At 37.4% G+C, this 24,386-nt stretch overlaps 1 protein-coding gene across 3 annotated transcripts in view; it reads left to right on the top strand.

Annotated features, from left to right (window-relative positions):
- The window catches only part of slc30a6 (solute carrier family 30 member 6), a 72,789-nt gene that overhangs the window by 25,984 nt on the left and 22,419 nt on the right, over positions 1-24,386 (top strand). For all 3 annotated transcript variants that reach the window (XM_037973444.1, XM_017434275.3, XM_037973445.1), the window contains 3 exons: positions 13,928-13,970; positions 14,259-14,324; positions 20,782-20,862. In XM_037973444.1, the coding sequence (XP_037829372.1) occupies positions 13,928-13,970; positions 14,259-14,324; positions 20,782-20,862 (190 nt within the window). The remainder of the gene's footprint in view (positions 1-13,927; positions 13,971-14,258; positions 14,325-20,781; positions 20,863-24,386) is intronic.

The following is a 24,386-nucleotide window of genomic DNA, read 5'->3' as shown; positions in this document are numbered from 1 at the left end:
AAGCATGTCGCAAACCCACACGTAAAGCAGCGTCATGTCGCAAAACGGAGGTTCTTCGCAAAATAGTTATTTTTTCTTCTTATTTATCACTTATATAAACTGAATGTATGCAAAGTGACAACACTAATACATTCGTCGTAGCCTAGGTTATGAAATATTTACATGAATCATTGATACAATTATGATAGAAACGACAGAGACGATAGAAGAAAATATATCACGATAGACACTTTTCTATCGTCCCCACGATATGTATCGTTATATCGCCCAGCACTACTATCAATGGAAGATGGTAAATATCTCATCCAGTTTTTGGTTTGTCAAAATTCTGTAGTATAATTTTTTACCAAAATACCTAACATACTAGATACAAGGTATTCAATATAAATCAAATAAGTAATAAGTTATAAAACATCTTTTAAATACATGTTGCAAAACAGCATTCATCACAAATATTATTCTTTTATTTAGTATTATTTTAGCATTTTGAAGCTTAAACCAGCATCTATGTGCCTGTTTGTGCACATAAATATTGTATTTTGTGTGTTTGCTGTTTAAGCAAAGCTGTTGTTGCACTGTTGCTGAAACTTAATATGATGATGATTCTACAGAACTTTGTGTGTGTGTGTCTCCTCATGGATCAAATTGTGCAACCAGATCAGTTCTCAACCCTTTACAAAGTTAAGGCATCAGCTTTTTGACCCACCAGAGTAAATACACGTACAGCAGCATTTTAGGTTTCGTCCATCTTTTTTTTTTTTCTTCATCTTTTTTTGATCCACTAAAACACATAGAGACAACTGAACTTTTTATTTACTGAAACCCTGCACGTCATATCGGTTTCTGCACTTCTTAGAGTCTTCGAGCTGAGCGCCAGTCAGAAGAACTCTCTGCCTCTGAGCTCTCTGGCCTTCAGCAAACTCTCCGAGTAAATTGACTGAAGGCAAATATATGGTTTTTATTGTTTGTGAAATGCAAACTTTTTGAGAATATAAAATCCATTTAGTGAAGATTTGGACAAACAAAGCTGCACAATTGCAAAGCAACAGTACATACTGAGAAGCAGCACTTTGGTAGTTTGGTCTGCAGTCTTGAACACTTCCTGCACTATGGATATGATTGAGAGCCATCTTTATTTTTTATTATTGAACATTAATCATAGACTGGGGGTGTTTCTGTTTTATTTCATAGTCAACATTAGACACAACATATGAAGTACTATTTTCAGAAGTGTACTCTGATACAATAAATTCTCTACATTGGGCTGTGTGTTATCATTAAAGGTGCGCTGCGTAAATGTTTTTATCCCGGGCTCAACCTCTTGACACGTGAGATGTATTGAAGTGGATGCTGCTAGCATGAAAGACAGAAAGCACAATCTAACCTGCTTTTGTTTTTAGGCCGACATATTAAATTCTTATTATTTTAGTAGCTTAAAGCCTGATTTGAACAGAATTTATTGATATCTGCAACACAGCCCGAATGTCCAGGCCCAACTACATAAATAATAATACTACTGCTACTACTAATAATATACAAATAATAATAGGAATAATAACAATTAAAATAAGAAAAAAGAATAGTTTCAAATTTCTTCATTTCAAAAGTGTACTCCAGTAGATTACTGTAGATCATCAGTGTTGGGGAAAGAGCCAAAGAGGTTACAAAGTAACCTGTAACAAGTGGCTTCTTTTTGTTTCAGTAATCTGGGTAGGTGTCCAAAGCTGCAAAGGTACGATTTGGCAGAGGTACGAATTGACCTGAAGCGGCAAGACTGGATTGAATGACTGGTTTTTAAATCTGTGAAGGAATACTGGAAACTGAACTGAACTCTGAAGTGAGAATTAAAATATAGACTCACACATTCAGTCTGAATACAGATAAATGTCAGTTTAATACTGAACAGAAAAATTACCTAACCGTAGTCTTCTCAGTTTAAACTAGCTGTTGTGTTTGCTGTTTAAAAACTAGCTTCTAGGTGGTTTGAGAAGATTTGTAATAAATAAATAAAACTGAAGGTGTTATTGTCAGATGTTGTTCTTACTGTTACACCAAATGAGCAACTGAAATGCCTCAGCTGTCCTATTTTCAAGTGTTATTTCTGCTGAAAAAACCCCATTTCTATTCCAGATTGTTTTTTGTTTGGGCATCTGTCGCAGCTTTCCTCTGCTTTTATGGCAGTTCTGTCAAAAAAAAAAAAACGTTACTTGGTTATGTTATTTTTTGATTTTCCAGCTGCAAAGTGGTTACTATCTTAAAATATAAAATCTAAGAATGTTATGTTTACTGCCATGTTAGTAGTCACAAATATGTGTGGTCTGGTTACTCCCTGCCTGAAACCAGTGTCGCTGATTTGTTTTGATGTTTTTTTTTTTTTTACAAAGAATTCTAGGCCTTTTTTTCTCAGTTTTAATTATCTTTTTGTTATTTATTTTAAGCTGCTCACAGAGGGGAAAGTCTAATATTTAACACACCAAAAACGGACTAAAATGTTGGCACAGTTAGCTTTTCTCGCTGCGGTATCCTCACATCTTCAGTGAGACATTCTGTTATTGCTCACCTTCAGTGTGGTTGCACGTCTTTGTATTTTTGAATTATTTATCCGATTCCCTGCGCAAACTCCATCCCAGTTTGAGTGTTTCTCCAGCCCTGAGCAGCTCTGAGAAACCAGGTCAAGTGTCGGTTCCACAGACGAATAAGCACACCTCCTTCATCATTGTCCTCGCTGCTCCTCTTCCTCACATTTCTCCTCCTCATCCTCCTTAAACAGAGCCTGCGTTAGTGGGGATGTCTCACTGAAAAGACATGGTTCTTGACTCTGAATCAGAGAAGATATAAATTTATTCAAACATAAGTTAGTCATGTTTAGCATTAGTGCAGTGTTTGTATGCATATCCATTAGTTTGTTTATTTGCCATCAAGCGATGGTTGAATGCACACATGTGATCTGTGTGAGTGTTTGTTTGGGTGTGTGTGTGTCTGTGTGTGTGTGTTGTCCCCGGGCCCTGAGTGTTCCTGTGTGTCAGAACACAGCTGGTGAAGCTTTCCATCCCACAGGGCCTTCAGGACAACCAACACACACTCTTAGAAACTGTGTGTGTGTTTATGATAAGCTCCTCTTCCTTCCCGAACAGCCACCACATCTGCTTCGCTCTCAGTACAACTCCTGAAGACAATGATAATGATGAGGGTGAATGTGTCCCTAAAACATTGTCCCACCTTTTAAACGGACATTTCCCAGTAACATCTTTGGGTTATTTTTTAAACAGTAATTCTAAATTGTTGGAAGATCAAATCTTCTTGTCTATTTTTTTTCCCACCATGAGCTTGAACACAAATTTATTCAGCTTGGTGTGGCAAAAAAAATATACACGGCAGATTTTCACATTAAAGAAACTAGGGCTGCAACTAACGATAATTTCAATAATCGATTAATCGGGCGATTATTTTCTCGATTAATCGTCATCTTGGAATTCATTCATTCATTCAGTCATTCATTTTGGCCCACATAAAAAGTTATCTGTATGTAAAGGAGTAGGTTGATGTAAAACTTTTACTACTTTCTTATTTTTAAATAAATCAATATAAATTCAATTCAACATTCTCACTTTATTTACTTAGCTCTCAAGCAGAAAATAACAACAGCTTATTTACTACCCGTGTTTCACATCTCTAAAAAACTTACAACTATATCAATTAAACACACACACTACAAGTACCATTAAACACTTAATTACATAAATAAGTAGATGTAAATTTAGTTAAATGTTGCCTCACTCTTCACTTGCATACAGTGACCTGACCCATGACTAAACATTACTTTGTGACGACACCGNAGATTCTAACCTGCAGTGAGTAAAACATGCCCCCCAAAACGGTAATGGAGTAGCAGAAAGAAAGTTTGCAGTGAGGAAGAGGAGCCGTAGCTTCTTCATCATCATACGGAGCGGACGGAGTTTGTTCAGCAAACGCGCTGCGGGTGACGTCACCATTTCCGCGACAATGTTAGTGACGCATAAGTTGCGCGACACATATCGATAATGAATTTTGTTGCCAACGCTTTTAATTATCGAATTTTATCGATTTTATCGATTCGTTGTTGCAGCCCTAAAAGAAACACATTGACCAACAATACTGACTGAAAAATACTGACTAAAATATTGAGCAGCAAAAGTTCAGATCTTTTAAAATGGGATTCTATGATAAATTTACGAACACCAATAACTTACCTGTTGTAGATAGCTCTTTGAATGGCCTTAATTTGGAGAAATGGTTTAATTCTGACCAGACAGATGAGCTAGAGTCTAATTTGGACAGTGCTATGACTAAGTTGGATTACTTCTGAATTAAAACAAATTCCCTAAGTTGGGATCAGGACCCCACTACAGGTCTCTTTAGCCTTTATTGTTAATAAGAGATAAAAATAGTGATCATAAAAAGATTCTAGTATAACAATAATGGCTTATGTTGTATTTTTGTTAAATGGCTTATTAACAGTGTTTGGATACTTCAGCCAACAATAGTCAGGCTCATGAGTTTTTCCAACTTTGATTTTGTGAGTCAGAAGCTGGAAGATTTGGGAATCACTGCCTTAAAACAGCTTCGATCTCCAAAATTTTATGACAGTTCATGCAAACACGTTGGATGTCCATCTACAACTCAGTAACTTTCAAGAAATAGTCCGCATCGCTGTAGCTATGCTCCAAGGGCTTCTGAAACTCTTTAGAAATCGCTACCAGTTGTTGTCAAAATTTCCATGATATAATAACTAAGCGATATACAGGAGCTCTAACACGTACTCTTTCTCCACATTGGCAGCTAAGCTGTACTTTGGTCTCCAATTGACCTCTGATCTGGTCTTGCTGACGCACATTAATGTATTGCTTTTGAAGAATCTTTAGCCAAGCAAAGAACATTGTTTGTTTGTAGTTTATATTGTTAATGTGCACAGTGTCTTTGTATAAAATCTTTTTTTTTTTCAATCATGTGGATGAAAAGACTAACAAAAAACAAACAAAGAGTGCTGTTTTAAACAATATTTTTAATAGTATAGACAGGATCCATGTTTGAAAACTGTTTTACCAAAATATTAATTTGAAAGAAGTTACATTTATCCTCAAAAAAATAAAACAAAATAAAAAGTCCTGAAACACCATGGAGAAGTCACTAAATAAATGAATAAAGATTTCTATCTTTGGTAATAAAAATGTAGTTAAAGCAAGATATCTTTTTAAGCAGCTCGAGAAATTAACAATCAATAAATTACTTATTAAGATTAAAGTAAAATTAAAGATAACTAGAAGCACTCAAATTTCCTCCAAGACCACAGTGTGATTCGGATCATAATCTGGATCAGCACCAAAATGTAATCCATTGTTTTTGGTGACAACCCCAACATTTCCTGAAGATTTCCTCCAAATCTGTTCATCAGTTTTTACCTGATCTTTGCTAACAGACAGACAAACAACCGGGAACAGAACCTCCTTGGTGAAGGAAACAAAAGGGTCACATGTAGGAGTAGAGAGAAGGTTTTAACCAAGGGGTTACCTGTGACCTTGACCTTTGACCTCATGAACCTTGAAATCAACAGGCGTCATCTTTGACCCATGAGGTGTCCAGCTGTGCAGTTTGACATTCCTACATTACACTGCTGCAGACTTAGAGCACAAATTGATCTGTAACTTTCACCTTTGACCTTGAATTTTGATTGGATCACCACCAAAATGTAATCTCTTGTTCCTTGTGCCATGTTTGATGTTTCCTGAAAATTTCCTGAAAATCCACTCATAACTTGTTGAGTAATCTTGTCCGACAGACGGGCAGAGGCTACTGAAAACATAACCTCCTTGGCAGAGGTAAAAATGTTTGGTAACAATGTGGGAAAAAGTTTTAAAAACCTGAAATTGGATGATGCCTATGTGGCAATAACAGCTTCTGTGATCTGCTAACTATATTGGAGACAGGCTTATTTTGGAAGTAGGTCACTGGTGTTCACTGATCATGTGACTTCTGTCAGAAGTAGAGCATATAGAGCTATACCTTATGCTGTAACACTTATAGGGCTGTGCCTCTCAGTACATATGAATAATGCACCAAATATAACATGAAGGCAGCTCAGAAACCCTTTTAAGGCATTAAAATGTTCTCACATAGACAAGTCAGTCACCTGATGGTTAATCTTAATTAGTTCTTATTGAAAGACCATATTAAAAACCGAAACAGGCAACAACATAAAAGGACCTTAAAATTTAAAACTGCATTTAAAATATTCAGGATTCCTAACTATTAAAAAATGTAGAGTTGTGTTGACATTTTAAGTTACATTTACAAAAGTAAAATGAAGGGAAACTGAGAAAAATATCTCATGTGCTTGAATTATCGAACATTTTTGTTGTTTAAACTCATTTAATTTCTTTGGGAAGGCTTTGTTTTTGCTCAGATTCTTAAAGGATAGATTTTCAATGCAAAAACGAACACAAGCAATAGGATTTATTCATCTTGTTTCAGCAGATGTAGCTACAAATTAAAAAGCCAAGTTTAAATATGTTATTTTAGATATAATTTGGTTAAATTTAAGATGATGCATTGGGTGCTAAATGTACACTGATGTTAGGATGTCTTCAGAACTTATTCAAAGTTCTTCATTTAAATTTTGAATTCGACCATCAGACGACCCTTTATTTTGTCATTTTTATTATCACCAACAGTTTAGTGTCTGTGCATTTGTCTTGTCTGTTACCAAAATATATTTTAATCAAACAGACAGATTTTAATGAAACTCTTAATAAGTAATCATTAGATGGACATCTACAACTGAGTGAGTTTTGGTTTCGACCCAATTGAAGATGGATGCTACATCAAATAGTACAAATGTTGAGTTTGAATTTGGTGTGGTAGTAGCTGAAAGTCATTCACAACACATCCCGAGTGCCTGGAGTGCCATACATTTCTTCTTAAAAAAACAAAACAATAAAAAAATAGAAAATGTGCTTGTTCTATTTCTAAAACCAAAGAAATCTCTGCCAGTTTTACTGATTTCCTTTTGTAGGTCAATATGAGCACCTTTAACAAACCAGTACTCAGTGTCACGATAGTTGTTTGTCTTAATGGATGATGTTACATTGATTATTACATGCGCGGGGGGGGGGGGTTCAGGGCACAGGTCACCCCTCCAAGGGTATAAAGACCGGACGGGGCAGGAGTTTGTCTGGTTTAACATGTCACAGCCAGCTGCCTCTCTAATCCCACGAGGAGATCAGAGTTTCTGTTTCACCACATAAATGGATCCAGAAGAGCTTCGGTCCGGTTTCATATTGACAGACAATGATGCACGTGTGTGGGTCGTGACTGTGGTTACAGGGAGTGTGTCTGTGCTTAACCGGTCATTTATGTTCTTCATTTAAACAAAACATAAATGTGTGCGAGACGAGAAGAAACTAATCTTTATCATGCTAAATGTTCAGCCGCCTCTTCTTCATGGATCCTCGTCACCGCAGCAGATGAGACATTCATTAGAAGCTTTTAGTTTACATCTGCACATCACAAAAGCTGACCCAACACCATGATCCGCTGTGTGTGTGTGTGTGTGTGTGTTGATGGTCTCGGTTTACTGTTTACCGGAACCGATGACACCAAGCCTCTGTTTGCTGTGGTTAGCACTTCCATCTCCTGATGCTCTAACCAGTTCTGTGTTTCCTTAGAGGCTTTGTTAAAACCAGAAGAATGTGACAAAGTGTCAGAGATTATTTTTCTTAGTCAGAAAATAACCAAAACCAACAGAAGCGCCAGATTTTTACTGCACGCTTGGTTACAGTCCCTTATTTTTGTTGTAACTGATTCAAATCAATTACCTCTTGTAGGCGAAGCAGTTCAATTTTATTTATTTTTTTCCCATGCAATATTTAATCTGGAGTCTCTCAAAGGACAATGCAAGGTAATGAAAGTAGCTTTCCATGATAGAATTCAGATCACCTGCCAACTTCTTTCTAGACTTTTAGGCAAAGATCTCATGCAGTGAGTAGTGCTTGGGCGTGACTCTCAGCTGCTGTATATAGCATTGAATTTGAGCTAATTATCTGTAAATATGACGTTATGAGTTAGAGGCATTTTTGTATTTTCTAAGGACCATTTTGGTGGCAGCCATCTTGATTTGGGTCGACTCCATAAGTTAATCATCAGTTGTAGATGTAATAAAAAGCAGCTTTGAGTCTAGTAATCTCGCGCCAGTTTGCGACCTCACGCATGCAACTACATTTCACACGCCGACCAGGTTGACGTGGACTCTATTACGACCCTCAGTAAGGATGGGAGTGCTAGCGATTTGCCTGTGAGTTTAACAGCTCCAGCAACAGTTTAAAAGGTTGAAAATCATCAATGTTTTGGCGTGCTGCTAAACTTGCAAAGATTCACGTTACAGTGAAATGATTACAGATGTCCATGACCTCCTGGTCCTTGTTTCGTAACGTTTCTGAGTGCGGCTGTCACCTTAAACCTTTAAAGGGCTTTCATTTGATCCACTTTGCAGACATGGGATGACCAGATTTGATTCTAGTGTTTGTGTCAAACTCACACTGGTGGTTTCATGAAGATTCCCACATAGATTCAACTTATATCTGATTAGAAGATTTTTTTCTCTCAAGCATATTTGCGAGATGTAAACTTTTTGAGAGGATGCAACCTTTTTTTTTTTTTTTAGTCGCCCAGTTAGATAAAGTCTTTGGTTACTCTTGAAGTGACAGATCCCATGGTTCTGTTGTTCATATCTCCGTTACTGTTGTTCTTACAGATTTATCCTCATGGCTGTGTGTCCTGAGTGTGTTTGGGCTGCTCATGTGCAGACAGCATTAAATATTCATCCTCCTACTTGTGTTTCTCCTCTCTCTTATGTCTCTAACCCACCCAGCTTCCTTCCATCCTTTATCGAATCCGTCTTTCATCCCTTCTCTCTTTCATTATTTGCTTTTTTTTCCTGTAGGACGTTCAGTTTGGAATAAATAGGAAATGGTGCTGATAAACTGCCAGCTCAGTGATGAGTGAGTTGTTTGATGTATCTCTGAATACAAAGATGGAGATTTAAATGTTTTATTCTGGCCTGCATATAAGGCTACGGTGGCTCAGTGGTGTGGTCTTGAGATCCTGAGGTTGCAGGTTCGAATCCAGGTTGCGTCAGGAAGGGCATCCGGACTAAAACAATTGCCAAAATCGTTCATGTGAGTTTGCTCGTTGTGGCAACCCCTGAAGCAGGGAGCAGCCGAAAGAACTTACTGACTATTCTGGTCTGCATATATTATATATTTACTTCAGACCTTGTTTGCGTGTCTTAATGCTTCTTTAAGTGTTTTCTGTTTGTAGCTCAGTGTGTTGCGTTATTTTCAGTGTAAGTTGCAGATAAATAATATTTGTTGCTCCGGTGTCACATCCACTCGTCCTCTGGGTGTCAGTGTTTGTAAGGTGGAGATTTATAAAGAGACTGAACCGGGTTTTGTGCGTGTGTGTGTGTCAGAGACAGTGTACATGTAAACCGATCCAAGCACAGCGAGGGGAAATTTTAGCCCACCTATTGATTCAGTCCGGCCTGTTTCAGGGTCACTGTGATGTCAGCGTTTGTATTATTATTGCTTTTATTGTCTGCAGCTTTTAATTCAACACAACACAATGACATCAACCCTCATTGATCCCTGCGGAGACATGAGCTGCAACGAATCAAAATAACTGGCGGATGCGGCAAAAGCAAAATGGGCCTTTAAACAATAAAACAACAACAACAACCAACTAATGAGGAAAGTAGAGAAAAATAATTATGCTTAGTGATACATTTTACTTTGTTTTCAGAATTTCTCCCGATTGCTTTAATGTCAATCCCTGCAGGAAGTTCAGTTGTCATGATCGCAACTGTTAACAAAAATTGAACAAGTTCCTGCAACCAATCACCTTCGCCCCCTGAATGGTTTGACTTCTGTGAAGATGCAAGTCACCAAATTGAATTTTTTTTTTTTTTACTCTAAGTGTATCAGCAGCTCTGCACTGTTCTGCATCTTCCCTAAAAGTTGGAAATAATTTCTGTTTCTAAATTTTAAAGACAAAGGTTTGTGTCACATGGTTACACATTCAGAAGTGTTAACCCTATCTCAATACCCCCCTCACATTTTTACACTTGCATATATTTTTACCCATACTCTGCACTGATGAGCTCGGTGTGGACAGTATTGTTCCTGCTCTGTGTGTCTCTACCAGACCAAACTCTTCTCTGTTTCTGGTAATGTTTTAGTCCTCTTGATAAAGAAATCCTCAGTGTTTTGAGATCTTTTAATTCTGTTCTTTTTGCACTTTTCTCTTAGTTTTCAGTTGTTTGTAGCTTTATGCTCTCTCCTCATTTGTATAGCTCATTTCATAAGTTTTCTCCATTTAGTTTTCCAAATAAACAACATCCATAAACAGCAGTCCAATAAACTTGGTTCCAGTTTGCCTACACTGTTTTATTCATGTTTCATTCGGCACTTTAATCATTACGTTTCATCAACAAACGGTGCTGGTCTCATCAGTTTTCTTTGTCCTTCTTGATGCATCCCACCTCTGAGGTGAGGCAGGGGAGGTGCCCAACGGCACTGGGGGAATGCTGCTTTCACTCGCACTCGGTTATCTGAATATTATGTGTAAACAGTACTTTAGGTTATGTATGTATTTAAATATTGTCAAAAATCTGAGTGCCCCCACTGGTGCATAAAACACTGTAGAAAAATTAAAAAAAAACAAAAAACGTGTGACAATCAGATTCCTCTGCCAAAGTATTTCTAAGATAGAACATGAAGTTTTCACACAGCGACAGTTTGTTTGAGGCTTACTTTTCAGTCTGTTGTATGAACAGCCTGTCAAGGAGTTACGGGCTCAGGTATGTGGTTACCATGGTGACCTTAATGAGCCACTGGCCGCAGCTTTAACATTCTGTTGATCTTGGCTCTTTTTATACACCGTATACAGTTGATGCATCAAAACATTAGCATTTTGTCAGAATTGTTAGATTCTTGCAAAGCTCACCTAGAAATTTTAGACAAACCTTCAAAGTTTCACGAGTTTTTTTAAATTCTCACTTGAGCAGATATGTTGTTCACACTCTAAAGCATCACTATTGTTTAAATCCTGCAGCTTGTTTTTGGATAGGTTACATAAAACACTTGCAGCTATTCATTTATTTTTGCCTCGATAAAGAAGAATAAAGTTTCAAAATACCACAGCTTTGATCGCAACTTTCTGAAAAAGCTGCCCCCAAAATCAGACATTGTCGGCTGCTTAAATCTCAGCTAAATCCTGGAGGGAATGTAATGTTTTTAATGCAGGAGTTCAAATAAAACTGATTGCTTGGAAATTATGTGCAAACGTTAATTTCCAAGCTGAAAATTTTATTGACTGATACTTGAGCCAATATTTTTCATAATTGATCTGAACACGCTACACGGTTATCAGAAAAATGCTAAAACTAACAAGTTAGCCTCTCAATAAGCTTTTTTTTTTTGCTGTTAATATGTCACCAATGTTTTTGATAAGGATTGGTTCCTTTTTTAGTGTTTCAACATTAAATTAAACTCAATAAGTTCCGCACAAAATAAACCAACTCTACAACATCTACTGTCGGGACAAACTGTTTTACTTTAAATTTGTTTTGGGATGTTTTTTCTTTTTGTAGTCTGTGCCCCTTTTCCTCAAGTGTTGAAAATATACTCACACTCCTCCTCGCTCCTTCAATTTTTCTCTGTCAGTCTGTCTGTCCACATGTCCATCATCCTGTCCCCTGCCTTCTCACCTCTTTCTGAGCATGTCTCTCTGCCTCGATGTTTCATCCATCCATCTGTCTCCCTCCCAGCCTGTCGATCCATCACTCTTTGTCTGTCGCGGGGTGTTTGCCGCAGGCCTCTGTGTCAGGAGGATTACAGGCCGTCAGGTTGGCCAACACGGACTCTGATAGTGGGGAAACAAATCGTTCCTCCCAGCACAAAGCCGCTCTAATCCTGCCTCCTCTTCCCCCCGCGGCACAGCCTGATTACAGAAAGCTGGTTGGCAAGCATTAGGACAGACAGACAGACGAGCCGGAGGACGGATGTTTCGGCTGAAATGTAGATGGACAGGCGGGTTTGCTGTATTTAAACAAAGGGCCGTTCTCAGTATTTCATTTGTTAGTTTGATTGTTAAATGACTCAGCAACAACTTGACCGACTTAACAGCTATATTTCCAGCCTAGAACTTTAAGCAACATTTTGGAAAACTGTGTCATGTGAAACTGGCAAAAAGCCTCTACTTTATGCTTACTTTTACATTATAGGTTTTAGAAATTACTTACCCATTATTGAGTCAGAGTTTGAAACTTGAACATTGATTCTCCCTTGTGAAATCATAGAAAATAAAAAAGTCCACCATCTTTCAATTCCAGGGTTTCACCCAGATTTTTTACCAAGTTCTAACATTTTTCAATTCTAACGTTAGATGTACAAAAACACAACAGATTCTGCAGTGTCATTATTTATTAAACACAAAGCCAAAATGGAAAAGCTGTGCATGGACAAACCACTGTTGCTGCTTCCAGAAAATTCAGAGGTTCAGTATCAGCCAGGAGTTGCTGATCAAATGTATTGATGAACTGATCATCATCAGTGTGACCACCTTTAAAAAAACAGAAGTTTTGTCAGTTTGCTGCTCTGGAGCATACGGCTGTGTGTTAACACAATGTCAAGGTGAAAGACATCAGCAATGACCTTCGAGAAGCAATTGTTGATGCCCATCAATCTGGGAAGGTTTAAAGATTATTTCCAAACAACATGGAGTCCATCGTTCTAGATTAAGAAAGATTTTCTACAAAAGGAAAACATTTACGGCAGCTGCAGATCTTCTCAGGAGTGGATGTCTCATCAAATTCACCCCAAAGTCAGACCACGCAATGCTCAGAGAATTGACATAAAAGAGCTCCATCTCAGACCCTACAAGGACAGTAAGAAAAAAAACTGAACAAGTATGGCTTGGGAGGATTGCAGGAGAAAGCCTCTTCTTTCTAAAACCAATATGGCAGCATGGCTTAGGTTTGTAAAGTTTCATCTGAATGAATCAAAACACTTCTGGAAAAATGTCCTTTATGAGACCAAAATAGAAATGTTTACCCATAATGCACATACCACTTTTGTAAAATAAATCTAACTTATCAAATCAGCACAAACACCTCACATCAACTATCAGCACGGTGGAGGAGGGCTAATGATTTGGGCTCCCTGCAGTTATTGAGCCATCCATGAACTTCTCTGTGGACCAAATGATTCTAGAGTCAAATGTGAGACCATCTGTCTGACAGCTGAAGCTTGGACCAAACTGGGTCATGATGCAACAGAACAATGATCCCAAACACAGCAGCTAATCTACAACAGAACGGCTCAAAAATAAAAGAATCAAAGTGCTGCAGTGGTCCAGTCAAAGTCCAGACCTCACCCTGATTGAAATGCTGTGGTGGGACCTTCAGAGAGGTGAGCAGAAAAAAATGTCTGCAAACCTCAAATAACTAAAGCAATGTTAGAAACAAGAATGGGCCAAAATTCCTCCACAACAATGTAAGAGACTGCAAAACTTAGACAGAAAACCACTACTTGGAGTAATCGCTGCTAAAAGAGGTTCAAGCTTCTGGATGAGTGGGGTGGACTTAGTTTTTCCACACAGTTTTTCTATTTTTGTTTAGTTGTTGCTTAATACTTAATGACATGAAGGAATTTGTTGTGTGTTTTTGTTCCCTCAAGGTTAGATTTGAATAATTTTAGAAACCTTTTTTATGTTCTGAAATGTAAAACCCCAGAACTGACAGAAAGTGGACTTGCATTTCACCACGAGTTTTTATTCCATAACACAAATGTATCTAATATCTTCCTGACTGATTTGTCTCTTTGTTTTTGTCTTGCAGCTTTAACTGCCTACACATATCTCACAATCTTTGACCTTTTTAGGTGAGTCTCTTGTCTTTTTGTTTAATTACACATTTTTCTGCAACAGCTTTTTACCTCAGTTTTATTAGCTTCATTAAATGAGATAAATCCATGTTTTATTTATTTATTTTTTAAATAAAGGAAAATAACTTCTAAGATCATGAACTTTAGCTGACCTCTATTCTCTGTCTCTTCTCTGTTGCTCGTCTGTCCCCTCCCCTCCCTCCATCAATCACTCGTTCTTCTCCTTGCCTGCCATCACCCTTCCTTCCCTCCCTCTTTCTCCTGTCTCCGTCCTTTCACCTGCAGTCTGATCACCTGTCTCATCAGCTTCTGGGTGACCATGAAGAAGCCCAGTCAGGTCTACTCATTTGGGTGAGTTTCCTGTTATTTCCTGTTATGTTTTACTCTTAGCAGTGAGTCTTTAAAATTCACTACAGTATATACTGAAAATGGAAAATAAACTTGACTTTTTTTTGTCTGTGCAGTATGGGGAAATGAAAATACTGTTTCAAGAACAGCAGCACAATTTATAATGTGAAAAGAATACATTTGATCTTGAGGTTTTTTTTTGGCTTTTAAAAGCATCATAGTAGAAACATGCATCTACTAATGTTTCACTTGTTGGACCAAATTTTTTCTTTGATGTGTATGATCAATACTTTAGGACATCTCAAATGGTTTTAAAATGTTCTATTTGTAAGGTTAGGTGCTGTGGGAATGCATTATTTACATATTATGTCATGGTGTGATTTATCATTGCTCACTGCCAAAAAAAAGAGAGGCAAAAGACAGATGATAATGTGTGCATGTTCATTTGTTTGTCTGTTAGCAATATATTTCAGGAACCACTGCATGTGTTTTAATGAAAATCTTAGAAAGTAAAAATTGGATGTACATCTACAACTAATTGATTTTTGGAGTCATTTTGACTCAAGATGACTGTCATTTATTTTAAAGATTTCATCAAACAGCTATACCCCTATCATTTCCCGACATAAAATTAATGTTTTTTATCTCTGAAATGAAAGATGGGAAACGAAATGCAGTTCGAGGAATGCTAGGCCTTTAATGTATTTATTAAGTTATTTAGAAACTAATGTGCGCCGAACAAGAATGTAATAAAACAGAACAGAAATGAAACCTATCTTCCTTAAAGGAATGCATATCGCCAACCCTATTTAACGCCAGAGTTTCAAACAATCTTGCACAATCTGTTAGTTATCAAAGTTTGAGATGGTTCTGACTTTCAGCTACTACCGCATCAAATTGTATCTCAGTATCTGTAAAATTGACTGAGTTATAGCCATTTTTATGTTTGCGTCAGTCAGTTGGGTTGACACCAAAAGTAGATTTGTTGTAGATGTACATCCAATAATTACTTTCTGAGAGTTTTAATAAATTATGTTCAGTGGTTCATGAGACAATTTTCTAACAGACAGACGAATGTAAGCACACTCACAGAAACGAGCAACAACGTTATTGCTCGTCTTTTGCCTTTCAGCGGTGGGTGATAACAACGTAAAACAGTTCCTTCAAGCCATGATGAGAAGATGCTTTGCTCTGCAGTGTCAAAAGCAGAACTCAGGTCCTAAAGTAACCAAAAAGTCAAAGATGAAAGAAGTTGAGCGAGTTTAATTCTGTTCTGACATGAAAAAATCTGTAATAAATTCTTCCGACCTTTAACCTCACACACTCCAAACAGATTCAGCATTGTCAACATTTAATCAGCAGAATGGCTCATCATCGCATAAACATTTCCCAACACTCGATTATTGTGTGTGTTTGTGTCAGTAATAGGGCCAAACAGTGCGTTTGCAGCTAACAGGTGACCCCTGACCCTGAGATTTGAGAGAGTGGTGATCGAGTGGAAATCTGCTTTTTCTGCTTCACTTGAGTCCCATAATGCCTGAGTGTGTTTTTGGTTGAGCATATTGCTGGTGTCTGTGTGACTTTCAGTAACTAATGGCTCAGCAACAGATTTTTACCAGCTTCTGACCCATTTAATCCCTGTAGGAGAGTAACTCCCAGGAATTAGTCTGCTCTACTTTTTTACTTTTGTCAAGCCATTTTGTTTTTACTGTTGTGATTGAAAGATTTAGTTTTATTTAGGTTTAGCTATGGCATAAAGGGAGATTTTAAAAACGTGAGCACTTCAAAGTAAAAGTTTTTTGAACAGAAATGCAATTCATTTACATCACAGGCCTTAAAGGAGACAGATCATTCCTCTTTTTTTAACAAGCTTATATGATTTTCTGAGGTTTCAGTAAATTGAAATGGTCAGTGTGGTCTATTAATTAAAGGGCTTTGCATATCAGGACATAATACAAATGATCTGGTCTTTACCAGGTTCTAAGTATTCAAATCCAACCTCAAGTGAACAAAAACACAGAACAGATTCCACCATGTCATTATTTAATGAACAAAAACAAAATGGAAAATATGTGTCTGAGAAACTAAGCCCAACATTTCTGCTTCAACAAGATTTAAGAGATTCAGTATCAGTCAGGTGCTGCTGATAAAATGTATTGATTACTTATCATCGTTAATGTGACCACCTCTATAAAAGCAGGGTTTTTTTTCAGGTGTGTGTTATTGCAATGCCAAGGTGGAAATACATCAGCAATGAAGTAGGGAGCAACTTTTGATCAGTCTGGGTTAGGGTTAAAAGTAATTTTCAAACTTTTTTAGAGTCCATCATTCTGCAGAGAGAAAAATTATTGACAAGTAAAAAACATTTAGGACAACTGCCAATCTTTCCGGGAGTGGATATCCCAGAAAATTCAGCCCAAATAAGACATGATTACCCATAATGCAAAATGGCATGTTTTAGAGAAAACCAAACACAACACATCGACCTAAATCCGTCATACCAACTGTCAGCACAGTGGTGAAGGTGTGATGGTTTGGGCTTGTTTTGCAACCACGGGACCTGGACACCTTGCAGTCATTGAGTCATCGATGAACTCCTCTGTAGACCAAAGGATTCTGGAGTCAAATGTGAGACCATCTGTCTGACAGCTGAAGCTTGGACCAAACTGGGTCAACAGAACAATGATCCCAAAGACAGCAGAAAATCTACAACAGAATGGCTTAGGAAAAAAAAAAGAATCAAAGTGCTGCAGTGATCCAGTCAAAGTCCAGACCTCGACCTGATTGAAATGCTGTGATGGGACCCAAAGAGACCTGAGCAGACCTCAATGAATTGAAGCAATGTTTAAAAGAAGAGTGGGCCAAATTTCCTCCACACCCATGTGAGAGGCTGATCAAATCCAACAGAAAACAACTACTGGGAGTTATTGCTGCTAAAGTAGGTTCTATAAGCTGCTGGATCAGGGAGTGGACTGTTTTTTTTACACACAGTTTTTTTTGTTTGTTTGTTTACTACACTAACATGGTGGAATCTGTTGTGTATTTTTGCACATTTAAAGTTAAATTTGTCCCCAGAGTCCATGTCATTTTTATAGTCCTAAAAGGGAAAAAAAAAGAATTTAAATAGGGTGGACCTTTTTTTTGGTTTCATGATGAGTTTATGCTTGCAGCTCTGGTATTTTTTCTCAAAACACCATTACCAGAAAATATAATGTTAAATAATTGCAGAGGAAATGTGAAATACATTCATTTTATCCTTGTGGTAAATGAATTTCGTAAATTTAATTGCCTTTTCATTCATTTTAGTCACAAAGATGACAATTTGAGCAGATTACAGGTTGTTTCTGTGGTTTCTGCATGGATTAACAACAGGCAGAACAGATCGCGACCTCTGACCTTGCGGCATGCAGACAGTCCGCCTGAACAATGGGCACTTTGTGGGAGTTTTTATAGGAATCATGTTTGATTGTGTCCAGGCTGCATTGTCTATAAACCTTCATCCAATTAACCTGCAGGATGTCTGCTCATTGGATCATCAGTTGGTATTTTCTTTCAGTCTGTTTAACATTCACACAGGCCCACACTGATAGACTCAACAAAGGAACTGTGCCAACACACTTCCTCTCACAAAATGAGCTCCAATTCAGTCTGGCTCTGAGCGTCCAAACTTTAGGAGGTTTTTGTTTAATTTAGATTAAAATTACATATTTTCTCCACTCCATCAGTTCCGTAAGAAAGTGGAATTTGATGGCTTGTTTGTATTCTGACAGCCAGTACAATGTCCCTGTGATGAAGCAAATAAAAGAGTTTATTGGATCCAACAGAACCAAACTGTTAAGTAAAGATGACATGCAAACTTTTACCAGACAATCCTGACAATCCATTATTGGCCTTGGGTATAAAAGTCTGAGAGAAAGAAATGAGTTGTTCCTTGCTTTTTGCAAAAAATCACAGATAATGATCAGAATCTGTCAAGCTCCGAGGGTCCTAGCTCATTCAGTCTAGTTTTTTTTTTTTAGTTTTTAGTTTAATCTGATCTAATTTTACAAAGAAATCTTTCTGACTTCACACTTATTTTATTGATTTTTCTTGTTTTTTTCACAATAGTTTAAGAGATAACTTAAAGACCTAGCATTCATTGAACGAGTGCATATCGCCCCTGCTGCTCTTTTTATGGCAGTGTCAATATAATGTCTTATGATGACAAGGGACAGAGTTGTCAAACCTTGAAAATAATTAAAAAGACCATTATGCACAGTCTGAGCTATTACCACATCAATGTTTGCTCCATATCAGTCAAAAGAACTGAGCTATAGCTTTTGTTTTTGTTGGCTAACATAGATTAGCTGTAGCCATCAATTTACATGACTGGATTGGAAGTCACGTGACCTGCGCATGCCACGCAAGCGACATTTTTGTGCATTGAGCAGAATGTGGCATGGTGTAAATAAACACGCAAGAAATTTGGAGAAGGCACTCAGTTCTTTGCTAAAAGTTGCAGAAATTGACAAATTCACAAGGGCAAAGGGGATTATGTTTCACAGTTAAATAATAAACATATTTATTTATCCCAAAAAAATTAATTGAAGTGTAAAACTGCAGTTTGTGATCTGCAGTTTTAAGTGACTTTGAACTTGGCATAATTGTTGGTGCCAGACAGGCTGGTTTGAGTATTTCAGAAACTGTTGATCTGCTGGGATTTTCATGAATCGCTCATCTCTAGGGTTTACAGATAATAGTGCCACAAAAAGAGAGAAAATATCCAGAGAGCAGCAGTTGTATGGACGAAAATGCCTTGTTGTCAGAGGAGAATGGGCGGACTGGTTTGAGTTGATAAAAAGACAACAATAGCTCAAATAGCCACTCGTAAGACATTCAGAATATTCTCTCTGAATGCACAACACATCCAACCTCGAAGCAGTTGGGCTACATCAGCAGAAGACCACACCAGGTGCTGCTAATGATAGCTAAGAACAAAAAACTGAGGCAACAGCTCACAAAGGCTCACTAAATTAGACAATGAGACAAAACATTGCCTGGTCTGAGTCTCCAACGGCCTCCACAGTCATCCAATCTTAATCCAATCCAGCACCTTTGGGATGTGGTTGAACGGGAGAGTTGCATCATTAAGTGCAGGTGACAAATCTGCAGCAACTGTGTGATGCGAACACGTCAACATGGGCCAAACGTTCCGACGAATGTTTCCAACACCATGTTGAATCTATGCCACAAAGAATTAAGGCAGTTCTGAAGGAAAAAAGGGTCCAACTCAGTACTAAAAGGTGAGCAGTGAGCGTAGATCAAAAAAAAAATTACTGGGTTCAACATGCAAGCTTTCCGTCTGATGGAATCAAAAAGAGGCAAACAAAAAGGACCTGGTGTTAAAAGGTTTCGCAACTCTTGAACTGAGACTGCAATTCCACTGGGGATGTATGTAACAAGGCTGATAATTTCACTGACCGTAAACTTCACTGTGAACTGTAAAATTTGAACAAATTGAGACAGCTGTAAACAACAGAACTATCAATGTTGGAACCTTTTTCTCTGGATTTTGTGTTTTATATCAGAGTCAACTGATCTGTGGGTTTTGATCAATCCATAAAGCCGTAAAACTACTTGATTTATTTGTGACACAGCATCTTAGTTTGGTGCTTTTATACTTATTCAATCACTGATAGTAAGAGTGGAGATTATCCTCCAACGCTTAACGGACCACTCATTCATACAAAAGCAGCTCTCCCCAGACAAACTGTACGGCACAATCAAAGGTTTACAGCAGAATATCAATTTGTTCCTGGAATTCTGCTCTGGGATTTAATGCTTTATAAGTTTTAAGTTATTTACCCAAGATTAGTAGTTTTTACGTTTTTTTTTTTTACTGTTTATCACAGATATAAAACAAACCACTGGAAAAAACCGAGGCATTGCTTAATTTCCCTGAGTTTTTAAGGTTTTACCTTTGATTTTGTCTTTTTGTGTCTCAACAAACTTCTGAACAGGGTACTATCATGTTTCATTCAATGTATTTTTTTAAGATTAAAAAAAAAAAATAGCAATCTCTAGAAATAACCCCAGGCCAAAACATGCCAAGATCGGTATAAAATAGAATCAAACAAACAAAAAAATACCAGCAACCAACTTAATTGCTCAATTTAACCCTATTAGCTCAGCAGAACCCTTACTGCTGACTATATGATGAGGTCAAAGGTCAGTGTCCGCTACAAAAACTATATGTTGTTTCAAACAAATTATTGAACTGTGAGCAGTAGAAACTTCTGGCTGGCCATACATGTAGAATTTTATTTAGTGTTTTATGTAAGAGATATGACATGTTGAAGTAGTCATATATCAACAAGGCACACTGTGTTTGAATGTATAACTTTTATAAGAATAAGGTTTGTGAGAATAAGAAGAATTGTTTGATTTTGAAAAGTTTCTTCTTCTTTTACTTTCTTTTCAGGTTCGAACGACTGGAGGTTTTGGCAGTTTTTGCCTCCACTGTTCTTATCCAGCTAGGAGCTTTGTTCATCCTAAAGGAAAGGTAAAACCTCTCTCCTCAAAACACATACAAGCATACGTAATATCAGTCACAAAGTAATGAAAAACAAGTTTTATTTTAAGTGCATTTATGTTTAACAGTGTGCAAGTAGTGGTTTTAGGATCTCCTGTGTGGCTCTGTTGCTGTCTCTGTATTTTCTGTCTCACTCTCTGCTTCTTTTGATTGTTTTTAACCTGACTTTTTAGCTTTCGTTATTAATTTTAAAACCCGCTTTGATCCACTCATGGTTCATGTTTCTCTATACTTTCGGCTTCACTTTAAAAGAAAAAAAAAATCTGAAAAATACAGAATTTATGCACTTTTTGTTAGTGCAAAGTGTCCAAAACAACTTTTTCTTTAACCAGATATTAAATCTCAACAAGGAGTGGCTCGACTAGCACTTGACCATGGAGTCTTCCACAAGCCATTAGGCAAGCTTAGGTCGAGATTTAGAAATTTTTCCTTAACGGCGTCTTTCTCTTCACCACTCCCCCATAAAGCTCAGACTGATGAAGAACCTGGTCAACAGTTGTTGTAGCTCAGTCTCTCCATCTCACCTGCTGAAGCTTGGAGCTCCTTCAGAGAGCTCCCAGGTGTCTTGGTGGTCTCTCTCAATATTCTCAGTTTGTGAGGATGACCTGCTCTTGGTAGATTTATACATGTCTCATACTCCTTCCAGTTCTTGATTATGGAAATCTTCCAACTCCTGGCCTTGGAAAGGCCACAATCACTTAGCAACGTGCTCTGTTAGGAAAATATGGAAAAATAAGATATTTGATTGTTGAAAGCTTTGTATGTTAGAAGTAAGATTTTAAAACCTTTTCTGAATTTGTCAGTGAGCCAATGGAGAGAAGCTAAAACTAGAGAAATCTGATCTCTCCTCCTAACTTTCATCAGAATTCTGGGAGCAGCATTTTGGATGAACTGAAGACTTTTTAAAGAGGTTTTTTTTAACACCCAAATAAAGAATTACAATAATCCAGCCTAGACGGGATCAATTCATGGACCAGTTTTTCTGCATCAGTATTGAACACACTCAAAATAGGGACAAAAAAATCTGGGCTTATTTGTGTTCATTCACTCTTCCAGATCTGTAGATGACGCGCAGGGTTCTTACACAATCTTGAAAAGTATGAAATGTGATTTTAATATTTTCCTGGCCTAAATAAGTGTAGAAAAAAACCCCAGAAAAACAGAGCATTGAAAAAACATTTGTGTTTACAGACTATTATTTTCTGCATTTTATAGAAAAGAAAAATCTACATTTTTACACTCGTTTCAAACAAATTTGGGTATTTTTCACACTGTAAATAAAAGATGAACATAATCCCTACGATGTACACTTGTGGTTTTTATTATATCACTAGGATTGCCGATATAAGCAAATTGGAATAGGGAATAGTTCTTTATTGTGAGATACCATGTCAATATTATTTACTTGTTCAGCTTTACCTGACAAATACAGCAAGAAAAAGTCCATCCTCTTATATTTCTGGGATTTTAAAAAAAGTGATTTGGTCTTTATCAGATTTGAATGTATTCAAATCTAACCTCAAGTGTGCGAAAACAGAACAGATTCTATCATGTCATTTTTTATTAAATACTAAAGCTGTTTGTAAAAATAAATAAATAAATAAAAATCTGTGTCTACCCCATAATCCAGCAGCTTGCAGACCTTCCTTTAGCACCAATAATGTCAGTAATGGTTTTCTTTCTGGCTTTATCAGTCCCTCCCATGGTTGAGGAGGAATTTTGTCCCACTCTTCTTTCCATTGACTCTTCAGTTCAATGAGGTTTGCAGACATATGTGAGCCATGCTGGCAAAATCAGTCACAATTTGGAATTTTTCAAGATTAGCCATTTTTCTAATTCTTTATCTTAGAAGCTTAAAAAATGATACATAGTTTGTTGAAATTTGGTGATATCTCCTGGCCTGACAACAAGCTTGGCTTGTTTACAAGAGTGCCAGTTTGAAAACTCGATTTTTATTGTCTTGAGTGACGCCGTTGGGAATTGCAGCTGTATATTTGAAAATGGGAATTCTGAAGCTTTAAAATGATGCCAAACATTACACAAAGTGATGCCCAGCGCTACGGCATCCGACAAAGAAAAAGGGTCAGTTTCAAAGAAAATTAAATTAGGATTAGAATTAAAAGAATCATTTCTGAAGACACACCTGTTAGAAAATGTAGATTTATGGATAGATTTGGAAGATTATATTCTATTTTAGGTTAGAGGGATTGCTAGATGGTGCCTTTATGGACTCAAAACTCAGTTACGGCAAAAATGAATATTTTTCTATTTTTTCACTGCAACCTGTGCACATTCTGACTCATTTTGCCAGGATGGGTCACATTTGTTTCCGTTCAGCTCTTTTTAGGTCCCACCACAGCATTTCAGTCAGGTTGAGGTCTGGACTTTGACTGGACCTTTCAAGGATATTTTGAACTTTTCTTTTTGAGCCATTCTGTAGATTAGCTGCTGTGTTTGGGATCATTGTTCTGTTGACCCAGTTTGGTCCAGTCTTCAGCTGTCAGACAGATGGTCTCACATTTGACTCTGGAATCCTTTGGTCTACAGAGGAGTTTATGGTCAACTCAATGACTGCAAGGAGCCCAAACCATCACACCTCCACTACTGTGCTGATAGATGATATGAGGTGTTTGTCCTGATTTTATAGGTTTGATTTTTTATTTATTTTTAAACACATTGCTGTGCATTATGGGTAATCATCTCTATTTTGGTCTCATAAAGGACAATGTTCCAGAAGTCTTATGATTCCTTCAGATTAAACTTTACAAACCTAAGCCATGCTGCCATGTTGTTTAGAGAAAGAGGAAGCTTTTTTAATTGTCCTGGTATAAACTTTAAATTTTAACCTGCTTACTGAAGCCTGTAGATTTTTGAGTGTGGGCATTTTTGTAATTTCTCTGGGCATTGCAGAGTCTGACCTTGGGGTGAATTTGCTGGGATGTCCACTCCTGAGAAGATTTAGAATTGCAAGTGTCAAGAAGTTGCATTGGTTCAGTCAAAGTCCAGACATCCATCTTATTTAAATGCTGTTGTGGGACCTTAAAAGAGCTTCATTTTTTAAGAATATAATGCAATTTTCAGGTTTGTGTTATAGGAATTTGTAAATTTACAGATGTTTTGACTTAAAAGGCTTTAGAATTGACTGACAAGTCTGATAAGGTCAGTCTAGAAAAGGATGGAACTTTAAAATTGAAGCGTATCTGTGTGTAGGAACCCTGCTTTAGTTTTGCAAGTTATTTGATAGCCCACTGTAGAATTACTATAGTCTGGAATATATATATATATATATATATATATATATATATATATATAAAAATTCCCTTCTCACCCTCCGCGGGTGGTCTTTTTTTCATCCTCTGAGCTCGGGTCCTCTACCAGAGGCCTGGGAGCTTGAGGGTTCTGCGCAGTATCTTGGCTGTGCCTAGAACTGCACATTTCTGGACTGAGATGTCTGATGTTGTTCCTGGGATCTGTTGTAGCCACTGCTCCAGTTT

Source organism: Kryptolebias marmoratus, linkage group LG22, assembly GCF_001649575.2.
Source record: "Kryptolebias marmoratus isolate JLee-2015 linkage group LG22, ASM164957v2, whole genome shotgun sequence".
Taxonomy (NCBI): Eukaryota; Metazoa; Chordata; class Actinopteri; order Cyprinodontiformes; family Rivulidae; genus Kryptolebias; species Kryptolebias marmoratus.
This window is presented reverse-complemented; position numbering and strand designations above follow the sequence as displayed.